Source organism: Planococcus citri, chromosome 5 (genome assembly GCF_950023065.1).
Source record: "Planococcus citri chromosome 5, ihPlaCitr1.1, whole genome shotgun sequence".
NCBI lineage: Eukaryota > Metazoa > Arthropoda > Insecta > Hemiptera > Pseudococcidae > Planococcus > Planococcus citri.
The window spans coordinates 4446362-4470531 of record NC_088681.1 but is presented as its reverse complement, the minus strand read 5'-3'; the positions used below and the strand labels follow the sequence as shown (position 1 = coordinate 4470531).

Sequence of the window (24170 nt, the reverse complement as noted above, 5' to 3'; positions counted from 1 at the left end):
AGGGGAGGAGAGAGGGGGTCTAGGGACATCGAATCGAAAAACTAAACCGATATTCGAACTCAGCGTCTTCAAATTAATGACAATCGATATACTGCATCACTTTTAAGACTTTCTTGAATTTTGACCAAAATGGGGGGGGGGGCACGAGCGCACGAGTATATTGAGATGCCATTTTGAAAATTAGTCTGTCACAAAGAAGATAAAAAGAGTCTTCGCAGAAATTTATTAAATTTTTGACTTTTTTGTACTCATCTTGGAAAAGTTTCACTTTCACTCTGATAGTTCGAATTTGAGCTTCTCAAATTTTAATCCAGATTTTTAAGATGTAAATTAATTCTGGCTCTGCCAATCATCAAAGGAGCTCGTGAAAAAATCGGAGAGAAATCGGAGACCTTCCTCAACTTTTGGTTCCAACTTGCATGGAATAAGTCTGAAGTTTTGAACACAATGAGATGGTGTTAATAAAATTGCCTACTCAGTTTGCCGCAAATACGTCGAATGTGCAGTTTATTCAACATCTATTGTGCTAAGTACGCGATTTCTTGCAAAAATGAAGTGCTCTGAAAGCTCAAATCTCTAGGTGTAGTTGAAATGGGAGCAAATATGTTGGCGAGGTTTTAAAAATTAGTATAAGTATACAGAAATGAGTAAATGCTCAAAACTGAACTTTCAAAGCAAAAACTTAACTTTTCATAATGAGTGCAAAAACTGATAAAAGTTGCAAATATTACAATCAAAGACCTTTTTTCATTGTTTTTCAGTTGAACGTGAGCTCATTTCCAAAATGGAATTTCATCATCCCTGAATAAAAAAATCAGGTTCCACAAAAATTGTCAAAAAGTATGTTTTTCTTATCAAAAATAAATTTGTTGGAGTTTTTTTTAAAATTCGTTATGTTTTTTTTTTTTTTCAAATGTGATCAAAATAACACTTTTTTAAAAACCTGTTTCGACAAAAATCAACAAAAATTATGCCTTTCTTCTCAACAAAGAGCAATTTTTTGAAAATCGATTTTTTTATTTGATTAAAATTACTTTTCGTAAGAAATCAGGTTCGACAGAAATTTACAAATCTGTCTTCATGTTCATTTGAAAAAAAAGGATCAAAATTCAAACTTTTTTTTTCAAGAATTGGCTTTGAAAAAAATTATTATTATTTTTGTTTTTACAAATTTTTTTTTTCTGGGAATCAATTTTATGTTTGGGTTTTTTCAAGTTCGTCTTTATATTCATTCGGAAAAAATGGATCAAAGTTACACTTTTTTTTTCAGAAATCGGGTTCGATAAAAATTTACAAAAATTACCTAATGTTGTTTTCCTCGAATATAAAAATATCATGAAAAATTATTTTTTGATGTTCGATTTTCTAAAATTTGGGTAGGTAATTTTAAAAGTGAAGAAGCGTACTGTTTGTTATTCGCTCTCCCAAGCCTTGCAATTTTGAAAAGAAAACTCAAAAAATTCTTTAATAGTGTGATGTGTGATGATGTCGATGTCTATCAATTTGAGGTCATTGAGTTAAAATATCTATTTATTTTTGGACTCCATTCCCCTCAATTTTTTTCAAAATTAGCACTAGGGGTCGTATCGAAAAAAATAACGAATAGATTCTGATTATGAATATGAATACTGAGACTAGAATTCTTCTCCATATCGTTCACTCTCCCTACCATTTTTTTAAAACAATTACAAAATAAATTCACCTTTACAAGTACGACAATAATGATGACACTTTTGACAACCGAAATCGGACATGAAAAAACCTTGAGGACATTCCGGGTGACATTCACCAGCCGCCAATTGCCATCCTCTCGGACACGTCACACACTGATCGCGTCTCGGCCCACTGCACGTCGTACAACTCAGGAAGCATTTGGCACAGCTACCCAGATCGTTATAATATCTAAACAAAAATAATAAAAAAATATTAATTTAATAAGTACAAAGAATTACCTTGGGATGCATGCAAAATATCCCTATGGTCAAAAATAACTCACCCATTAGCACAGCTCGTACGACATTCTCCACTTTGAAGTAATAATGGAGATCGACATTTGCTACAGTTGGTTCGAGATATGCATTCTTCGCAGGTATGCATGCAAGGCGTGCATCCATCTTTGGTATTGAAGAATCCTCTCGAGCACTCGCGGACGCATTTATTCGATTCAAGCAGAGTAGCCGAAGGACAACTCAGGCAGCCTGAGTCTGAACCGTCGCTGCAGGTTTCGCAAGATGTGTGACATTTTGAGCAAGTGTCGTTAGGTGCAGCGTATTCTCCTGTAAATTGAGAAAAAATTCATTAATCGGTCTTTTCAAAATATTTGAGATTTAGAATAGTTTTTTACAACTCGAAAACAATTGAAAATCTTGAGTTCTGGAAAAGTCCAAACAACTTTTTGAGTTTTCAACAGATGAAAAAAATTCAAAACGATGTCAATTTTTATGGAAAAATTAAAAAGTTAAAAAAAAATACAAAATTAAAAAAATGGAGAAATTTAATAAAAACTGAAACAGTTTTTTGGAAATTTCAACATGCATTAAAAAATTTTTAGCACATCAGTTTTCGAAAACTGTTCATACGAAAAAAACCTACAAATTTTCTTTGGTAGTTTGATAATATTTTTTTTGAAACTTTTCAAGCCTTCTATTGATTTTTAAAACGTTTTTCAAAAAATCAAAATTATTTCTGAACAAAATAATCTTTAAAAAAATCAAAAATATTGAGTTCAACAGATTAGATTTCAAAAAAATAAAATAAGATAAAATGAAACAAACATAAGCCAGGTTTACAAAAAAAATTGAAAAGTTGAAAAAAATTAAAATATAGAAATTGAGAAATAGAATAAAAACTAAAATAGTTTTCTGAAAGTTTCAACAAACATAAGTAGATAAACAGTTTTCAGGACAATTTTCAGAAAATGTTCATTAATTTGCAAAAAAAAACAACTACAAATTTTCTCAAATAAATTGACAATTTGATTTTTTTTGAAACTATTCAAGCCTTCTTTTATTGATTTTGAAAACGTTTTTCAAAAAATCAAAACTATTTCAGAACAAAAAAAATCATTAAAAAATTAGATAGGCTTTTTAAAAAATCCAAAAATAAGCCAGGTTTATAAAAAAAATAAAAAAATTGAAAAGTTGAAAAAAATAAAAATTGAAAAATTGAGAAATTGAATAAAAGTTGATATAGTTTTCTGAAAGTTTCAAACAAACATAAACTTTTTTCAGCACAATTTTCAGGAAATGTTCATAAATTTGCAAAAAAAAAAAAACTACAAATTTCCTAACATAAATTGACAATTTGATTTTTTTAAAAAACTATTCAAGCCTTCTTTTATTGATTTTGAAAACGTTTATCAAAAAATCAGAACTATTTCTGAACAAAAAAATCATCAAAAAATCGAATGGATTTTCAAAAAAAATCCAAAAATAAGCCAGGTTTACAAAAAAATTGAAAAGTTGGAAAAATAAACATTGAAAAATTGGGAAATCGAATAAAAGTTGATATAGTTTTCTGAAAGTTTCATACAAACATAAACATTTTTCAGCACAATTTTCAGAAAATGTTCATAAATTTGCAAAAAAAAAACTACAAATTTCCCAACATAAATTTACAATTTGATTTTTTTTGAAACTATTCAAGCCTTCTTTTATTGATTTTGAAAACGTCTTTCAAAAAATTAAAACCTTTTCAGACCAAAATGCTTGAAAAAACATCGAGTTTAAGAAAAATTTAAAAATTTCGTTAGGTCAAATTTTCAAAAAAATTTTGACTGTTTTGAAAAATTAAAAAATTGAAAAAAATATACACGTACCCCCCCCCCCATCCCCTCATAATTAACAAATTGATAAATTGAGTAAAGAAAAACTGAAAAAAGTTTTTTTGATAGTTTCAACAGAGCCTAAAAACATTTTCAAAGTAATTTTCAGAAGTTGACATTTTGAAGAGAAATTTTAAAACCTCTTCAACATCTTTAAAGATTTTGAAAACTTTTACAAAAAAGCTCTGACAAAATTTGGAGAACATTTTCAAAATTATGTTCAGAACAGTTTTCAATAAGTACTTTCAAAATGTTTTATTATTTTTTTTTTTAATTTTTAAAATCTTGAATACGATTAAAAATCTTGTTCTGAAAAAGTTTAGACAACTTTTGGAGTTTTCAACAAATTGAAGTAAGTTTTTGGAAAAGTAGAAAAAAATACAAAATTAGTAAATTGAGAAATTAAATAAAAGTTGAAATATTTTTTTGGAAAATTCAACTAGCATAAAAAAATGTGACGACAATTTTCAGAAAATGGTTCATAAAACTGCAAAAAAAAACACATACAATTAATTTTCTAAAAAAATTGACAACTTGAATTTTTTTTGAATCTTTTTAAGGCTTTTAATAAATGATTTTCAAAACGTTTTTCAAAAAATCAAAACTTTGAAAATAAAAAATAAAAATAACGAGTTTTAGAAAAATTTAGAAATTTTGTTCAATTGGTCAGATTTTCAAAAACGAAAAAAAAACAAAAAATTTCGTTTTGAAAAACTGAAAAAAATATACGTACTCAAAATAACAAATCAAAAAATTAAGTAAAAAAAAATCTGAAAAAAGTTTTTCTCAAAGTTTCAACAAAGCACAAAAAATTTTAAAATCAATTTTCAAAAATTTTGAAATAATTTTCACCATTTTTCAAAAAAAAAAAAAAGACATCCATGATTTTATTCCTATAAACTCACCAATTTTACACAATTCACTTCCAATGGTAACGCAGGCGAAATCACTATCGATCACATAACCTTCTTTGCAAGTTTTGCATTTAATACCAGTCGTATCACATTCCAGGCAATTCGGTGGACACAGCAAACACTCTCTTCGTTTACTATCTCCGTAATATCCTGCTGGGCATTTTTCGTAACACTTTTTGCCCAATTCGAAAAATCCAATTTTACAAGTGGTGCAATTATCCGAAGGTCCGGTACAAGTTTCGCAATTGGGCGAACACGGTTCACACCTATTTCAAAATAAAACATACATTATATGAAAATATATCGCATTTACACCATATTATGTACATATCATCCCTGTCTATACCTATCGTTTATTTATACTCGTATTTCACACACTGCTTGCAGAGTAAAACACCATTCGATGTACGTACATATTTATACGTTGAAATGCAAAATGACGACTAGACGAAATAGGAACGTCATCGGATGACAGATTCCAAATTACACTCGTAATATTATTCTTTCCTTATATGCGACGATGATAAAATACGTTTCGACGCCATTTACCCCCCCCCCTCCCCTCCTCTCACCTTTCATCATTCTTCACGTCGACTAATACGAAATAAAATAGATAGATAATATTTTACCTGTACGAATCGGTCTCGTACGTATTGAGGGGACAGGTAGCCAGACATTTATTATCACTGAGTACTAAATTATGATGACAAGAGGTACAATGATCCGGTCTATCTTGACAACTGGCGCAATTAGATTCGCAAGGTACGCAAGTTCGTTCTTCTTGATCTGTAAATAACCATCGCGAATAATTAATAACACATTTTATCAATTTTTAACTCATTATGTGATCTCTGGTCGTGTCCTTACTTTCGAAATATCCTTCCGGACACTGCTGCAGACAGACTGCTAAATCGGTGACTCGAAGATGAGCAGGGGCACAGGTTAGACAGCTGTCTTGACCAGCTCCGGCGCACGTTTCGCATGATTCGTGGCAAGGCCAACAGAAGCCACCTTGGTTAGGGAAGCTACGAGGTGGGCATCGGCTCACACAAGTGCTGAAAAAGTAAAATCACAATTGAATTTAGTATAATACATAAAATTATCGAGAGACAGATCGCGTGATGTCCTTGGGGAAAAATGGAGGAATTCGTAGGACGTCGGGGGATTTTTTTTCAACATCAATTTGTGTAATTGGAAAATACAATAGACAGGTACAGTGGTTCTTAAAAAATAAATGAATTGAAAAAAAAAGTTAACAAGGTTTTTAATAATTAAATAATCGGTGGGTTTAATTTTCGTTTTCCAAGAAATTATTCGTGAATTACGTTGAAAAAATAATATTTGTTCGAATATTAAGTATACTAAACAGTTCGGATTATCGAGTAAAAAATTGTTTGTTCGAATATTCAGATCATCGTGGTCGTATTTTTCCTTAAAATACCTGCCAATCTTTATCCTGCAAAGGGACGACTCCAGAGAATATTTCAACCACTCTAAGTGTATTTTGCATCTCTCGACCTTCATCTAAACTCTTCTCTGTATTTAAACACGGTCCCAGTCCTGGCCGAAGTCAAGGTTAACAAAGGTGTAGGGTTCTTTCTCAAAACACCTCTATTCTTCCCACCAATCAAAGGTTTCAAATTAATCTCGGTAGGTTTAAATTCTTCATCGTTCGATGTTCTGGCCTTTTTCACGACTTTTTCAACGGTGGTTTTAGCAGATTTGTAACATTCGCCTGCTCGGAGGGTGTTTCTCAGCTCAGTTTTGCCATCGTCGTCGGTGTGTTGGTGTTTCCTTTTATCGGGCTTACAAGTGCATACAAAATAGGGCAAAATTTCGTCAAAAAAGTAGTCACGCAAAAACGTCCTACGAATACATTAAACGCTATTAACCGACGATTCGATACGTGTATTGCTCTCGTAAGCGGAAAAAAATAGTATAAGGAAAAGCGTTTCGGTTTCTTTCGCTCGTATACTTATAGAGAGAGCAGAAGCGCCGCGTAAAAGCTCCAGAAAGCCAACGAGAATAGAACTGGGAATCGTTCTGTAACAACGTGAGTTTGGCTGCGGAATTTATTATACGATGAAATCTTTGAACTAGCTTGAAACGATAGTCGAAAGTGGAAGAGGGGTTGGAAAAGGCAGGGGGACGAATAAAGGTGTTTTATTTCATAAGCTATACTACGAGTAGTCGAATATGCTAATTTGGAGAGTTTGAAATTCAATATTTGATACGAATTACGAATTAAGTAGGTATCGTAAATATCTATATAAAATGTTCTGTTGAAAGTCCCAAAAAATTCACAGACTGAGAAAATTCTGGAGATTTTTGCTTTATTTCCATTTTTATTAATGTTGTTGATTTTTATTTTTAAAAATGATCTGAAAACTTGTACGACCCAACTTGAAATTGAGTCGTGTTAAGAAACCCTCGGTCTTATCCTCTCCCCAGTTCTTGAAAAAGAAGAGGATGTTTAGATTTTTACATTTTAATCTTTGATTTTGATCCATTTTCATCAAACGCTATTCAACTGTATTGAAACCCCCCCCCACCCCCTTCCAATAAGAAACTGAAAAGGTAAAACTTGAGCCTCCAACTCAAAAAATGAGAAATTATCAGAAAGAGAAAATTTTCATGTTTTTACGTTGTAATGCTATGGCATTGGTTGTTTTCCATCAGGAAAGCTCAACAGAAATTTCGGACTCTCCCCCACCCCCTCATAGTGGGACAGTTCAGCTACAGCTGGCCAAAAAAATTGGGTCCCAGGGGGGGAGGGGCTAAACTCAAAATTTTGAAAATATTCGAGTGGGGTATCAAAATATATGTTTATTGACCCCATGAATTCAATTTTGATGATATTTTTGCCATCAGATGAAATTGGGTCCCAGGGGGGAGGGGCCAAACTCACAATTTTGAAAATATTCGAGTGGGGTATCAAAATGTATGTTGTTTGACTTCCTAAATTCAATTTTGTTGATATTTTTGCCCCCAGATGAAATTGGGTCCCAGGGGGGAGGGGCTAAACTCAAAATTTTGAAAATATTCGAATGGGGTATCAAAATGTATGTTTTTTGACCCCTCTGAATTCAATTTTGTTGATATTTTTGCCCCTAGATGAAATGGGGTCCCAGAGGGGGGAAGGGGCCAGACCCAAAATTTTGAAAATATTTGAGTGAGATATCAAAATGTATGTTTTTTGACCCCCTGAATTCAATTTTGTGATATTTTTGCCCCTAGATGAAATGGGGTCCAGGGGAGGGAGAGGCCAAACCCAAAATTTTGAAAATATTCAAGTGGGGTATCAAAATGTATGTTTTTTGACCCCCCGAATTCAATGTTGTTCATATTTTTGCCCCAGATGAAATGGGGTCCCAGGGGGAGAGGGGCCAAACTCAAAATTTTGAAAATATTCGAGTGGGGTATCAAAATGCATGTTTTTTGACCCCCTGAATTCAATTTTGTTGATATTTTTGCCCCTAGATGAAATGGGGTCCCAGAGGGGGGGAGGGGCCGCGCCGGACCCAAAATTTTGAAAATATTTGAGTGGGATATCAAAATGTATGTTTTTTGACCCCCTGAATTCAATTTTGTTGATATTTTTGCCCCTAGATGAAATGGGGTCCAGGGGGGGAGGGGCCAAACCCAAAATTTCGAAAATATTCGAGTGGGGTATCAAAATGTATGTTTTTTGATCCCCTGAATTCAATGTTGTTGATATTTTTGCCCCTAGATGAAATGGGGTCCCAGGGGGAGAGGGGCCATACTCAAAATTTTGAAAATATTCGAGTGGGGTGTCAAAATGTATGTTTTTTGACCCCCTGAATTCAATTTTGTTGATATTTTTGCCCCCAGATGAAATGTAGTCTCAGGGGGGGAGGGGCGAAACTCAAAATTTTGAAAATATTCGAGTGGGGTATCGAAATTCCTGTTTTTAAATGCAAATGAAAAAGTGGAACGCCCAGCAACCTAATTTTTATTGTATAAATGGTAATTCCTGGCAAATCACGAGTAATTTTCTGGTAAATTACAGGCCATTTTTAGTAAATTAAGGTTGAACTAGTAATTTATGATGAATTTTTGAAAAATGTGAGTGGTAATTTTTGGGAAAATGCCTTTAGTTTGTCAATTTTGGAAACTTGCTGAAAATTTTTAATAAACACCAGATCATTTTTGGTAAAAACCTGACAATTTCTAAAAAATTTAGTATTTCCTTCGTTGACAAATTTTTGAAATTTTTAAGAACAGTTTTTAAATTTTTCAATGATTTTTCAAAATTAATGGCATTTTTTTTTAAATTCATACATTTTTCTGGAATTTTTAAAAAATTATAAAAATTTAGAGTTTCAGGGAAATTTTAAGGAAATTATATTTTAACAAGTTATATTTCCGACAAAAAATCAAAATTTTTCATGTTTTTTGGAAAATTGAAAAATCAAAGAAATACAAAATTTAAAAATTGAGAAGTTGAGTGAAAACTGAAACAGTTTTTCAAAATTATTTTCAACACAATTTTCAGAAAATTTTTGCAAATTTTCATAAAACGTTCTAAAAAGACTCCTACAGCACTTGAATCAAATTTTTGAAAATTTTCCAGAACATTAACAAAAATTAAAAATTGCGAATTTGAGCGAAAATTGATAAAGTTTTTTAAAACTTTCAGCAAAGCATTAAGAATTTAAGATAATTTTCAAGAAATTTTCAAAAATTTGAATAAGTACAACAAATTTTTCAACTTTCAAAGAAATTTACCTAAACCATTTTTCAACCAATTTCTTATATATTATTTTCAGGAAACTTTGGGAATTTTTCTAAAAAATTGAAACTTTTTCAGAACAGTTTTTAATGGTTTTGACAACTTTAAAATAGAGTAAGAAATTTCTCAAATATTCAGACACTTTAGAAATTTTTTCAAACTAAAAAACGTAAAAATCTAGAGCTTTTAAAAAGTCTACACATTTTTTTGAGTTTTTAACGCCAGGTTTTCAAAAAAAAAAAAACCAAAAAGTTTTTGAGAAAATTGAAAAATTGAAAATACACGAAATTGAAGAATTAAGAAATTGCCTGAAAATAAGTTTTTCGAAACTTTTTCAAATTCAAATATTCTTTTCAAATTTTCAAAGATGTTCTGAAATACTTAATGAAAATCAATTTTTGACAAATTTTCGATTGTATTTTTAACTTGTAAAAATTTTCAAATTGTTGACAAAAATTTCGAAAATGTTCCAACTCTACGAACAGGAGAGGTACTTATCTTTAATGCCTGAAAAACTTTTGAATCGGTGAAAGCCAAATCAAGCAAAAATTTCAGGCACTGAAGTGCAATATTTTCGTTTTTTAGTGAATTTTTGAAAACCAAATTTTGACCAATAAAATCGAAAAATCAAAAGAAAGCTGAAATTTGGCAAGGGCTCTATTTTCGACCTTTCAAATCGATTGAAGACGGCTCCAAACCGTTTTGAGCAACTTTGGAGCCTCCAGAATATTTCTGGACTTTTGAATTTCTATGCAAAGTATTGCCCAATGAAGTTGGAAAGTTTGAATTAACAATTTGCCCTAATTCTAAGCTGTTTGAAGGTAGTTTCGAGCCAATCTGTAGTCTCCAGCTATATTTTGGAAATTCTAGATTCTCAAAAAGTGCCATAAAAACCCTCCAAATAAACTTCAGGAAGGAATTAATGATCTACTCGATTGAAAAGTTGCAAGAATTTGAAAGATATTGGGCCAAAAATCAAGTTTTTCTGATTGAGACGAATGAAATGAAATTTTTTGATCCCAAAAGCTTAATATCCCCTGACAGTGCCCAAATATTCCAAACCACTTTTTTTAAAAAAATGAAATACCCCAAACATATCAAGGAAAAAAAGTACTCACTTGTCCAATTTATAACGTTTGCAAGCCACACAGTGAGTTGGTCCTTTGCCATAACACCCTTGAGGATCACATTCGGGATCACAATCGTGTAAAATACGTCGTCCTTCCATCGATCTAATAATTTGTCCAGGTCTGTTTGGTCGATCACTAGCTACAGATACGACGGAACCCTTGACAAAAAGAAAACAAAAACACAGTCAGTGGATCCCCAATCTTAAATTCTTCAAATCCAGTCTCTTCGAAAGCTCACCTCTGGTTCGCTGCCACTAGCAAAAATATCAGGTATATTTCTAAATCCAGGTTGGTTAATAATTTCGCCAATGTTGCTACTCGGAAGATACTGATTATTGAAAGGGAAACTACTACTGCGAGCTTGCGGTTGTTGAATAGCAAATGGAATCGGCTGCGATGGACTTTGTATCGATTTCAAACGAATAGGATTCGTCGCTGTGCCATAAAATATAAGCTGCCATCTTTTCAGAATACCTGAAGGAAAAAAATTACACGCCAACATTATTTTAAGCAATTCTTCGGTTTCAAAAAGGTAAAAAAAAAAATCAACGAGATTTATTACCAGGTTGATTAATATGTCTATTTCCGTTATTATGAATCTTTAACGTCCATCTTCCTTCGGCTTTCTCGCCCCAGAAATGCACACTGAGGAAGGGCCAATCATCGAAATTCGAACTGACAACGTCTCTGGGTCTTTCGAAGAGCAACGTTGAAGTGGTACCCATCGGTGAGGTCAAGTCGATTTTCAAATTACCACGAGGGAAAAATCGTAACGATATTTTACATTGGATATGTTCCAGAAATCTGACTTCGTTCAACGTGCCGGGACATCCGTTCACGTCCATGTATGCCGTAAGAACGCTTCCTGGATTCGAATCTATAGGTCTGCGAGAATAATATATACGAAGGGATCGATTTAACACGTTATTGTACTCTAAAAAGGCTTACCTATTTGTCTAAATGGAACATTTTTCTGTATGCTTACCTGTCTTCGTTGATTTCCTGAGATTTACAAATATGCTGCATTGGTACATTGGTCCATTGTTCGGCTAAGTTCACCATCGCTTCACCGTCCATTAAACCGTATCCGAATTTGTGATTAACTGCGGAATGTACCAGATTAATAAATATACATATTATATTATATTTTTAAAGAAGTGAGTAAACAAATTTTAGTATATTATAAATACTTACATTTACGTTTGACACCATTCAAAGCCCATCCGCTTTCTTTCTCAAGTGGTAATGATTTTGAGGTTATTACCACAATGTACTGCATATCTCTCCAAGTCAAATTAGGATTTGCTTCCAGAGCCAGAGCTACCAAACCAGCAGCTAATGGCGCTGAAGCTGAAGTACCAGTATGCTCCACAGTACAAATATGATCTGGTCGAAGACGGCCATCCATGTCTACTGTACCTATACTCTTATCATGGCCAGGAGTACCTGAGCTGTATGTGGTAGCCAGCGTGGAAGCACATTCTTCCAAGTACCATGGTTTATATCTGAAAACAGAAATAATACCAATATTATGTAGGTTAAAAAGTCCAGCAACAAATTTCATAAGTATAAAATGTTTATAAGAATTCATTTTCTAAAAAGTTGATGAGCATAATACAGTAACCAGTTATTGAAATTATGACGAGTTGTTAAGACAAAAAAGAAATCAAGACATAAATCAGCACTGCAAGAACTAGAACCATGCATTCAACAACTTACACAGAATGCTTGGAAATCAAACAATGAACCTGATGCTCCAGAAAAGGATTATGTAAGGACCTTTCTTACATATTGATTTTGTGTGATTCCAATCACCTATGGTATTGATCCAAAATCAAAACCAAATCAATATGGAGATTTGCCCTGCTGGCAGATACCATCAGAGCTGAAAATGGTTATATGCTACCCGCTAACCGGTATCTGGTTAAAATACCAGTGAACCTGCTAGTAGCTGGTATCGAGTTGATTCGGGTACAGATAAGTACATAGTAGCATATAGCAAGCACAACCTGATTGCTTTTGCACTTGGTCTGCACACGCACCTTAAGACTTGATGATAGGTAAATGGGAGGAGTTACATTTTGGCACCTGTCGTAGGTGCGTGTGATTGATGTTTGACAGTGATTGTTGGCAATGATGATGTAATGCTGGTACACCCACTACCCATACAAAATGCTACCAGCTACAATGTAAACTGGTGTGAAATTTTTTCAACTCAATACCATCTACTAGTGAGAGCAGCAGGAATTTATGGTATGGGTATCGCTATCTCCTGTAAAGGAGCGCGACTACAACGACGACAATAGTAGTTACCCGCTGTTAGAGAGTACAGTTTTCAGCTCTGGTAGATACTTATGAACCAAAATCTAATTTTGAGAATAGCCATGAATGCTGACTAATTTGGAGGTGTGGGTCAGCTGATGCTTACAGGCAGATATACTTATGAACCAAAATCTGATTTTGAGAATAGCCATGAGTGCTGACTAATTTGGAGGGGTGGGCCACTGATGTTTACTCTGGGGGCCCGCAAGAGCTGGTCTAGGTATACACTAGCTCTCCTCCCAGGTATCTACTCACACTCCAGATACTCCTTTCTGTGGCAAAAACGATGTTCTATTAATACTTTTTTTTTCTTCATTCAAATATAAATTGAAAAAAAAATCATCAACAACAACAACAACTTGATCTATCATTTGTTTTCAGCGATGAAAAAAGCAAAAACTGAAGTTGAAAAAAAAATAGTAAAAAACAGAGTTACTTGAGCACAATAATATGTAGTATGTATACACTCACAAAGTCATTCACAAACAACAACAATAGAACCATATCATCACTCTTACTTTTTTCAGATCTCATGTGTTTTCTTGGATTCACGGTCATTTTCCCGAATGCCTTAATCCCGAATCTTTTGTTTCCCGAATCCCGAAAAAAATTTCTTTTAAAAAATTGAATTTTTTAAATTCAAAAATACTGTAGTATGACAAAAAATTTCAAAGAACAATGTTATGAGCCAAAGTTCTGAGGTGCATGTGGACAGATTGCTCACGTCCTTTTAATACAACTGAAGCATGTTTCCAAACTGCACTAAGTCCATTTTCAAGGTTATCAGACTCATCAGTTCTTCACATCATAACAATATTGACCACATTTATCACAACATATAGTAAAAGCTCGTTATAACACTTTCAGTTATAACGCTGATTTTGTTATAAAGCTGATTTCCTCTGGTCCCTAGACAACTCCATTTAAACCAATGTAAAATTAATCGAGATATAACACTCATGAGCGATTATAAATCACGTTTTACTCTAAAATTCAGGAAAAATCAAATTTTTTAGTAATTTTGACAGCAAAAAACCACTTTTTGCAACAAAAAAGCAAAATTTCCTGAAAATTGTAGCTGCAACAACAGTTTTTTTTAAAGCAATTTTTGTACTTAGTTTTGATTTAGAAGAAAAATTTAAAAACTTTTTTGGAAAAATGTTGCCAAAAAATCTGTTTTTTAACTTCCAACAGTTTCAGTTCATATACAAACAAGTAAAATTATTCTCGATTTTGGCCAAAAATAGTAAGATTTTTTTGACATCAAACTTTAATAGTTCAGTTTTAGTTTTATTTTACTTGTAATTAAGTACATAATACAGCTGGTTGTTCAAAATCGAAAATAAAATGTAAGTCTGAACTTCCTATCATTACGCTTTTTTTGTTTTAAAACGAGAGTTTGCGATATTAAGCTCATCTGCGTTAAAATGAGACCTTTGCTTATAGTGTGTTTCGGCTTATTAATGCTCTTTTTTTTCGGTCCCTTGAAGAGTGTTATAACGAGCTTTTACTGTAGTAACTTTTTGGATATATCCAGACAATTCACACATAGATTCAAAGATATCCCAAGAAATCTTGAAAATTTGATCATTGTAAACAATTTTCAAACTTGATTTGCTCTGTTTGAATAAAACTGCATGATTAGAACTCCAGGTAATATTTGGTGATACATCTCAAAAACTATTGCATAGATAGGTACAAACAGTCCACATCCTAGCGGGCAAAAAAATTCTCTAATTTAAATGATTTTGGATGTTCTGTCAAAAATGACTACAGAAGAAGGTTTGAAACGTTTTGGAAGATCTAACACAGATGAAAAAGTGTAAATCTGTTTTTTTTTTTAACTGAAATATTTCAGGATTTTTGATGCACAAGTAAACATTTTGATGTTTGTGTAAACTTCTTCTAAACCTTTAAAAACAGCACGCACTCTCAAAGACATATTTACACTTTACAGCAGTAAAGCTCGCCATCGTTTGAAGTAAGTATACTTGTAGAATCACTTGGTTTTTATAGGTACAAACATATTCATATAAATCAATTGAAAGAGAACGAACCATTAAATTCATTTTGGGAATGAAACAAAATAAAATTCCTACAAGATATAAATGTATACCATTTACTTTAGTGTGTTATTATTTCGAGTTATTATGTTACTTAATGACCTTAATGTTGTCAATAGTGATTTTAAGCTAAGTAACTATATACTTAAATAAATAAAAAACCAGTGATTTTAATACTTTTTCATGTAAATTATTGCTTATTTTTCTGGGCTAATTTCAACAATTATAATGATTTTTATAGCTTAATAATATGTGTTTTTACTACATTACAACATGTTTTTAACCGTTTCATGAAACTTTTACTCCACTTTTCAGAAATATGATTAGTTTTTGTCAATTTACAATCATAATCTGCAAGTAACTCATCAAAAGTTATAATTAATAGTTATCAAAAATTATCACCATAACATGACCCAGTGGTGTAGCCAAGGGGGGGGGGCGAAGGGGGCCATGGCCCCCCCTTGCGAGCGAAAATTTGAAAGAAAACATGCAAAAATGGACGTTTTTTTGTTGTTTGGACCCATATTTTCTGAAAATTTTCGCTCGAGCAGTAATTTTGCCTTCATTTTCATTAAATCACCACACATTACGCGTACAATAGGTTTCCAGAAAGTTACCCCTCATTTCGATTTTTCATGCTTAAAAATCTGGTTTTGCCCCCTCCTTGAGAAAATCCTGGCTACGCCACTGACATGACCAGCAATTTACCAAAATTTTTTGATACTTTACCCATTTACTAAAAAATTTCCATCAAAAATTACCAGTAATTTACCAGAAAATTACCAGTAATTTACCAGAAAATTACCAGTAGTTTACCAGAAAATTACCAGCAATTTAGCAAAAAATAATCAGTAATTTACCAAAAGTTGGCAGTATTTTATAAAAAAATACCCGTTATTTACCAAAAATTACCAGAAATTTACCAAAAATTACCAAAAATTTACTAAAAATAACCGTTTAGAAAATCATTTTGAGAGTCGATATAATTTTAGCGATAATTTATTCATTTTCTTATCGAGTCCTCAAAAGTCAGACTTCATAAATTAAATTTTGCTTCAGTGTAGCTCAAAGTTTCTAAAAATCATCATTTTTTCAATTTCTTCGAAAGTCTTAACATAATATTTTAAGAATTTATCAAAAGTTTCAACTTCTTAAAACTCGAATGAACTGTGTAAGTTGGTTATTGTTTTTCGGACAGACCTTCGTCGCAAAAAACATACTCATCAATGCCCCCCCCCCCCCCCAAAAAAAAACATTAAAGCTCACTCAGAAGATGGAAAGAGAGTACGTAGCTTACAAATATTTTCAAACCCAGCAATTTTTTAACTTTAGCACGTTTTTTCGCCACCATCTCACAACTTTTACACGCAACCAGTCTTGAAATTGAAAAACCTCCAACATCAAAAATATGAAAATCGCAGTCTAGTAAAACTTTCCTGTAGATATTTACTAAACTGCAAATTGCAACATAACGCTGCATTTAACATTTCCCAGCAGCCACTTCATCATCAGCCAACCAGGTAAAATTTTCCATCCACCTACTTACACGTCTTAACTACGAGTAATTCAACTCGAAACCTCGTCCTACTCGTATGTAAAATAATTACGCGAAATAAAAACTATAAACTCGTCAACGTCATAAAATATAACTGCGTCGCCGTCACCGTCACCGTCACCGCTGCTGCGTCAATCAATCTCATCACACATATGAAGAAAATACACGATATAACAACTTACCCGCCTTGCGTGGCACTCGAGATAGACAAGGTAAAAATGCTATTAGTGTAACCGTCGCAATTACAACAATCTGTGTGTCTTCCGCCGTTGCCAGAAGCCCACACGAATATCGAGCCTTTACCATGACGACCCTGCAAAACGTCGAAAATCGTATTAAAGCTTAATTCGACATACACAACTAAAGTCAACTAAACCCCTACGCCTTATTATTAAGAGACGTTCGAGATGTCGATTCCACATAAGTAATATAAGAGAATTATTATTATCGCGATATATTAAACGCTATAAATAGTAGATATAAGAAAAGGGAGCCACGTGGTGGTGCGTTCGGGGACAGCACCAGCATCAGATCCACATGTTGTGATAATAAAAATCTCAGCCAACGTACCGATGTGACGCCGTAAATAAAAGCTCGCCTGGCCAATGGACCCGGACCATCTACTGTTTTACCATCATCTTCTGGACCCCAAGAGGCGCTATAAATATCGATATGATTTATATTCAGGCCAAGGGCTCGAGCTTCCACCGCATCGTTCACCGTACCATCCAACATTCGTACGCCTGCGAACAAAAAAAAAGCAGCCACATATTTTCTATTAAGAAAAAATTTTTACACAAGTTTTCTTTATCTTCCATCGATTAAACACTTTACAAAGAAAAACGAAAAAAAAAGAACCGCGCTCGAATTAAAACGCTCCAATTATTATAACAAACGTGATTTACATTCGACTCTTACTCTTTTTTTCTACTCCAGTAATCTTCGAACAAAATTCAAATGTTGAAACGTGCATTTGCATTAATATGCAAAACAATCCCTCTCACAGATATGCCGCGCTAATCGTTCTCGAAGCGTGAAAAAATTTACTAAATTAAATACCCACGAAATATACGATCTGTCTTTACCATACCATCCTCTCTCTGTATTCTTCTACTCTGTGTAGGTACTTTAACCATATAATTCCTCTATACACACGTACATACAAAAAGACTCCAAAGAGAGGGGAAAAAAGTTCACCAAACTTTTACTTTCACGTTACATTTTTTTCTTTCGCGTTTTTGTTTTGTTTTCTTTATTATTATTCCATCGTGTCAGCATTTTTGTAAATTCGCTTAAACACGCGACGTGTTTAAACAAGCGTATAAAATCCGCCATACCGAAAACCAGAGCGAAAGAAACAAATTACTACGTTAACCTTATTACCCCTCCTTACTTATTGGGGCCATTTCCAGTCACAGGAGGAGAAGGAGCAGGACAACGACGACGATAATAAAACAAGTACACACGCGAGAACGTCAACGAACAAGTGAAATAAAGAAAAAAATCGCACATAATAAAAATACCTTCAAACCCGACGACGACGACCGAGTTGGCCAATTGGAGAATTGAAAATTTTGGTCGAAAAATAAACCTCGAGGGGTATAATACGAGTATCGGTCTTGAGCATCGTACATTTCAATAAAATGGCAAAAAAGATTAATTACCTAGTGGAATTCTTTTGAGAATAACAGCTTAAGAAAACATATTCCTTTCGTATAATAAATATATCAGATGAAAACTCTACTAGCAAGTTTTTCAATTGTGTAAATACTACGAGTACGAAGACACGAAGAGTAGGTATCTAGCGGATGAGAAAATTCGTTCTCTTTTAGTCTGGGTACAGAGAGGTAGAGATATCTTGATATTTTACTCGGTTTAAGAAAAACAGACTCTTTTATTTCGTACTTTTGCGGTTTAGTTTTTAGCGATTAGTTTATCAGAGTGATACGTTCGTATAAACAGACACATCGTCGAATATTAAAACACCCTGAAGTTGTTTTTACAGTATTTTTTTTCTTTCGCTCGGTTTGAGAATTTGTTGTAACAAAAATGGGTATTAAAAAAATACACGTTGGTCGTGGAAATTTTTTCAGCTAGAAATCAAGGTGGTGTTTGGAGCAACGTGGGTAGAACTTATTTCTAGAGTAGGCAGCAGAATGGACTGTCGTCGGGTTTCTTTCTCGTGCTTTAATAAAACTCGTAATTTTTCGTAGAAATTTTCAAAATTGACAAAAACGAAAAACGTAAATAAGCATAAACGAAGCGAAATATGAATGTCCTTAAGGGATAAAATGGTATCCTCGATTTCTGAAAGGCTCATTTTTTAGAAGGAATAAATTTTCAAGTTTTGTTCATTTCTGCCCCCCCCCCAAAACCAGTATTTAGATAATTATTATTATTATTATTTTTTTAAAACAAGTTTTTTGAGTGATGAGTTATTCGTAAAATATTTTGTATTTTTTCGCAAACTAATTTCAATACGATATGAAGTCGACTGCATGGTGGTGTAAAATGGTTTTGAAGCTTCCAGCTACTTTTTGGAAATTTCAATTTTCCAAAAAACGCCATTACAACCTTTCAAAAAGTCGCTGGAGGCTCCAGTAATTTTCAAAAAGTCACTGGAGGCTCCAAAACGACTTAAAATCCACCTGCAGTCGACTTCGTAGCGTATTGAAATTAGTTTGCAGAATGAATTTCGGCTTTCCAACTCCATTTGAGGAAATTTTGTGGGAATTTCGAGTTTCAAAAATCTGCTGGAGGCTCCAGAACTGCTCAAAACGGTTTGAAGTAGTTTCCAATCGATTTGGCATGTCGAAAATAGGGCATATCCCAAATTTCAGCTTTCATGGTCAATTTGGAAAAATTTTGATTTTTTCCCTCATTTTTTGCCTAAATTCGATTTTCAAAAATTCACGAAAAATCGAAAAAGGCACTTTAACACTTGAAATTTTGACAGGTGATAAATTTTTTCCTGAACTTTCGATATACCTTTGTACGGTTTAAAAAATTACGTGCAAGTCCTACGTTGGGACGCAAAATCTGCGAGTTAGGCTGACCTGTTGATCAAAGTAACCGCCATTTTGTTAGTAGAGCCACTTTTTTTTTAGAACAAGGGCTAGAAATGTTCCTTAGGATTCACCCTTTGAGAAAAAAGGTTTCCCGGAGAATCGAGGGGGGGGGGTGCAATAGAAGCTTATGCGGACTCCTCGGCTATTTACCTACATATGTATTTTAAAGTAAGTAAATTGAATATTTTCAGAAAAAATTGGATACCATTCGATTTTAAGTTCAAAATATCTACTCACTTTTGGAATACAGCTTTCCCTAATTCCAATCTAATTTCCTCTCCCGTCCCCCCCCCCCCCCAGATGGAAATGACTTTAAAAATCAATAAAATGCGCAAAAATTGTAAAAAAGTCTTGGTTTTTGGCAAAAGTTGCAAAAAATTATGCTTTTTTTTGCAAGAAATCTCAACTTTTTTACAAAATTGCGTAAAATACTACTTCTCAGAATTGCATTAGAGCCTATTTTTTTTGTAAAATTACACAAAAAAAATCTATTACATATTTTTGAAAAATTGTCAAACAGTTTTTCTCACGAAATTGCAAAAAATTCCGTTTTTTTTTTGTACGAACCCCCCCTCTCCTCTTTTTGTATAAATTGCAAAAAAAATCTCTGAGTCCTATTTTGGATCAAATATTTGCAAAAAATTTCAAAATATCTACTTTTTTGCAAAAATTAGGTTCAAAAAGGTTTTGTTTTATTTAAATTTGCCAAAAATTCTGCCTTTTCTTTTCCAAAAAAAAAATCACATTTTTGGTAAGAAATGTAAAAAGATTTCGATTTTGGTCAAAATTACAATAAAAGATTAAGTATAGTTATTTTCTGTCAATATTGAAAAAAAAACTTGTTTTTTCACTAAAATTCTAAAAAGTAGTTACTAGCGATTGTTTTTTCAAAATTGCAAAAAATTGTACTATTTTTCTTGAGATTTTTTAAATTGTTTTTTCAAAATGGATAAGCTCTTGTTTTTATGTAAAAATTGCGAAAAACCCATATTTTTTGTTAAACATACCAAAAAAGTGCATTTTGTTGTCGAAATTGTAAAAACCTCATATTTAAGTATTCAAAATAACAAAAAAAATTGTTTTTTTTTCAAAATTATTTAGAAACATGTTCATCTGTCAAAATTGCGAAAAATTGGTATTTTTTGTCAAAATTATAAAGAAAATCCAATTCTTTGTTGAACAGCGAAAATTTTCTGTTTTTTCAACAAACCTATAGAAACCCTCCAAAGTGTTAAAAAACATTTTTGTCGAGTATTTGAATTTATTATTTCGAAATTTCAACTTTTTTTGATATGTTATACGACGCCTTCTCAAAAATCCAGAAAATTGTGACTAGAATTTGCACTAAAAATTCTCCAGAACCGCTAATTTTGCAGAAAATTACCTAAAACTTTCTCTGCACCCTGAAACTGGTAATTGAATCGACGAGAACAATTTTCAAACCGATCTGGAATTTCTTTTTTTTTTTTTTTTTTTGTTGTTGGAGTAAGTTTCATTGCAGGAAAAAAATTGAGCACTGAAGCTGAAAAACCTCAAGAATGAGGCTAAATCACAAAGGCACCTGCCGGTGTCGAAAATTTGAAAAATTTTGGCTCATTTAAAAATGTTTCGTGGCAAAAAAAAACAAGAAAATTTTCCCAAATAGCCTCGTGTTGTGCGATAATGAAAATTTTCCATTATGCAGGTTATGCAATTCTCCTGTAATATTTTCCTTAGCGTAGTAAAATTTGAGTAAATTACCTAGCTAATTTGTAATTTTTCCGTCAAAATTTTTTCGCAATTTTGATGATAATGATGATGAAATGATCAAGTTGACCTTGGTCTAATTTTCTTTTTAAATACTTAATGCAATAGTTATGCTGGTTAATTTGGTGAGAATTTTAACAATTTTGGGAAAATGCGGAGTAAGTCTTATTTTACGTAAATTAATGCGGCTGATTTTTTTTTTTTTTTAATTTCTACTCATCGGTGCACTACAAATTTGCAAAGTAAACGATTCCGTTAATTTTTCCATTTTTAAAGACGCTAAGCAGAGAATTTTCGGTATCCACTATGCTAAAATATTTTCGAAGAAAAATTTCATGCAACAGTATCGAAACAATCAGTAGGTAGGTATAATTAGTTGCTTCGAATCGAATTCGTTTTTATATTAAGTTGGATGGGTATGAGACGAGAAGAGGGATTCGGGTTTTGTCATGGTTAATAAAAGTACCCATCATTTGTTGATTTTTCTTCTTTTTTTTTCATAAATTAAAGCAGTAAATTAAGAACTCTCGGAATAGATAATCAATTTTTTTTCGAATGAAACTTACAATTCCGTTCTAATTATCGTTCTGCTTATTTTCCTTGTGTTGGAGTTGAATTTTAGTCTGCTTTAATAATTAACGAAGAAACCGCGGTAAATGGTTTAGTATTTATTATCGGATGAGAAAAGAATTTGCCTTTTTTAAAATTTGTATTTCCCGTTTCGTTTATATTTTATATTAGCTGCGAATAAAATTACCCTCCTCCATTAACCTAGAACCGGGGAGGGGGTTGAAATAATGATGATTCTGCAACATAACGAATAGAAGAAAGTAAACTACAAAAAATTTGCACGAAATCGGAAGCTCGAAAGTGACATAAATTCACGGCAAACCGGTTATGCAATTTAATTAATGCATAGATTACGTGTTAATTAAATTGCATAACCGGTTTGCCGTAAATACACAAAAACAAATTTTGAAAGACTGGTTGAACTGGAAATGAAAATTTGTTTGAAATACTTAATTCAATTAGAAATTTTTGAAACAGCTGAATCGAAATCGAACTTTCAAGATGAAAGCTCAACTTTTTATGACAAGTGAAATATTCTGTTTTTGATGAAGTAATTTTCAAGTTGGGAATTCAACATCCTTGGAGGGGGGGGGGGGCTTGAGAATTCCGAATTTTCGACAATATTTCAAACAGATATTAAAAATGAAGTGGCATGTTGATTGTTGTTGATTTTAAGGGACTGAGTTGAAAAATTGGTGCACTTTCGAGATTCTACATACTACGAATGATTTTCGTTTTCAGATCCCAAAACTTTGAATGAACCTCCCCCTCCCCCTTTCAAAAAGTACGAGTACAAAACTAAAAAATCATTTATAAAATCATATACCTAGTACCTACTTCGTATGTCGTTGAGGTATGTTTTTGGTGGTGCTAAACTCTTCAAATTGACAGAAAAACCCAATATTTTTTTTTTTTTTACCAAAAATTGCAATAAATTTTTCAAAGTTGAGAAAAAACAGTTTTTTTTTTCAAAATTTCCAAGACATTGCTTTTTAAAGTTGCTAAAAAACTGGTTCTTTCAAAATTTCAAGTTTTTTCAAAGTAGCAAAATAGTCTTATTTTTGTCTAAATTTCAAAAAGATAATCTCTGTTCTTGCAACAGTGTTGTAAAAAAAGTCTTGGTTTTTGATAAAATTGCACAAGAGGCATTTTTTTCAAAAATTGTCAAAAAGACCAGATTTTTTGGAAAAATTAAAAAAAAATACTGCTTTTTTCGAGATTGCACAAAAACCTGTTTTTTTTTGTCTGATTAGAAGTCCTTAATATATGTACTTATTATGTTGTAAAAAATTCCAAAATAGAGCTTTTTTTGCCAAAATTGCATAAAAGTGTCGCATATTTCTGGGTGAAGTTCTGGAAAAGACCTGTTTTTTGGCCAAATACTTTTCTTCCAAAAAAAGTCACTTTCTTGATTTTTTTCTGTCCAAATTATCTTTTTTTACTCATTTTCAAGGATTTTATGCGAATTTTCTTCATTAAACAATTTCAGAATTTTAAAAACACAATTTTTGCAAGCTTTTTCCCTCGCTTCGCTCGGGCTTGTTTTTTTTCTTTTTCAAAATCAAAATGGAATTTTTTTTTTTAAACAGTCACTTTTTTGGTTACTTCTGTCACTGCTGAAGGTCACTAAAGTTACTTTAAAAAAAATTGGCTACGATGCCTGAAATTGTCAACCGCTCCTTTGCAAAAATTACAAAAAAAAATCCATACTTTTTTCCAAAGCTGCAAAAAATTTAATTTTTTTCATCAAAATTGCATAATTATAAACCTGATTTTTTATCAAAATTGAAAAAAAAAATGTTAGGCTATAATATGCATCCAGAAATTGATTTGAAATCGTCTCAAAAAGCCTGATGAAAGATTGAATTTTTCAAATCAATATTTCGGTTGTTGTAAGAATTATTAAGTATAGAACATTTTTTCCCTAAATTTTGGAGAAAAAAAATAAAAATAATGAAAATGGACTTTCAAGGTGTCCAACGGTTCTACAAGTCCTGCAAGTTCTGCAAAATTCATTGTTTTTTATCACTTTTCATCAAAAATTCCCGATTTTTTTCAATCAGACTTCAAATTTCCATTCGTTTCTCCAGTTTTTGGAATTTTGAAAAAATTCAGTTGAAAATGGCTCTTTTCCTCACTTCTTTAAAACTTGAATTATGCATTTTTGAGAGCTTTTTCCCTCGCTTCGCTTGTGCTCTTCTGTTTTGAAATGAAAAGCTTATGGTT

The 24170-nt window shown here is 32.5% G+C and overlaps 1 protein-coding gene across 1 annotated transcript in view; it reads right to left on the bottom strand.

Moving 5' to 3' along the window:
• Positions 1-24170, bottom strand: part of Fur2 (furin-like protease 2) — a 337566-nt gene that overhangs the window by 14575 nt on the left and 298821 nt on the right. Inside the window, exons 7-18 of the mRNA XM_065368067.1 lie at positions 17131-17303; positions 16743-16873; positions 11815-12125; positions 11606-11723; positions 11183-11505; positions 10859-11094; positions 10609-10778; positions 5605-5792; positions 5367-5523; positions 4729-5003; positions 1997-2276; positions 1703-1902 (exon numbers count right to left, since the gene is read on the bottom strand). Of these exons, the coding sequence (XP_065224139.1) occupies positions 1703-1902; positions 1997-2276; positions 4729-5003; positions 5367-5523; positions 5605-5792; positions 10609-10778; positions 10859-11094; positions 11183-11505; positions 11606-11723; positions 11815-12125; positions 16743-16873; positions 17131-17303 (2562 nt within the window). The remainder of the gene's footprint in view (positions 1-1702; positions 1903-1996; positions 2277-4728; positions 5004-5366; positions 5524-5604; positions 5793-10608; positions 10779-10858; positions 11095-11182; positions 11506-11605; positions 11724-11814; positions 12126-16742; positions 16874-17130; positions 17304-24170) is intronic.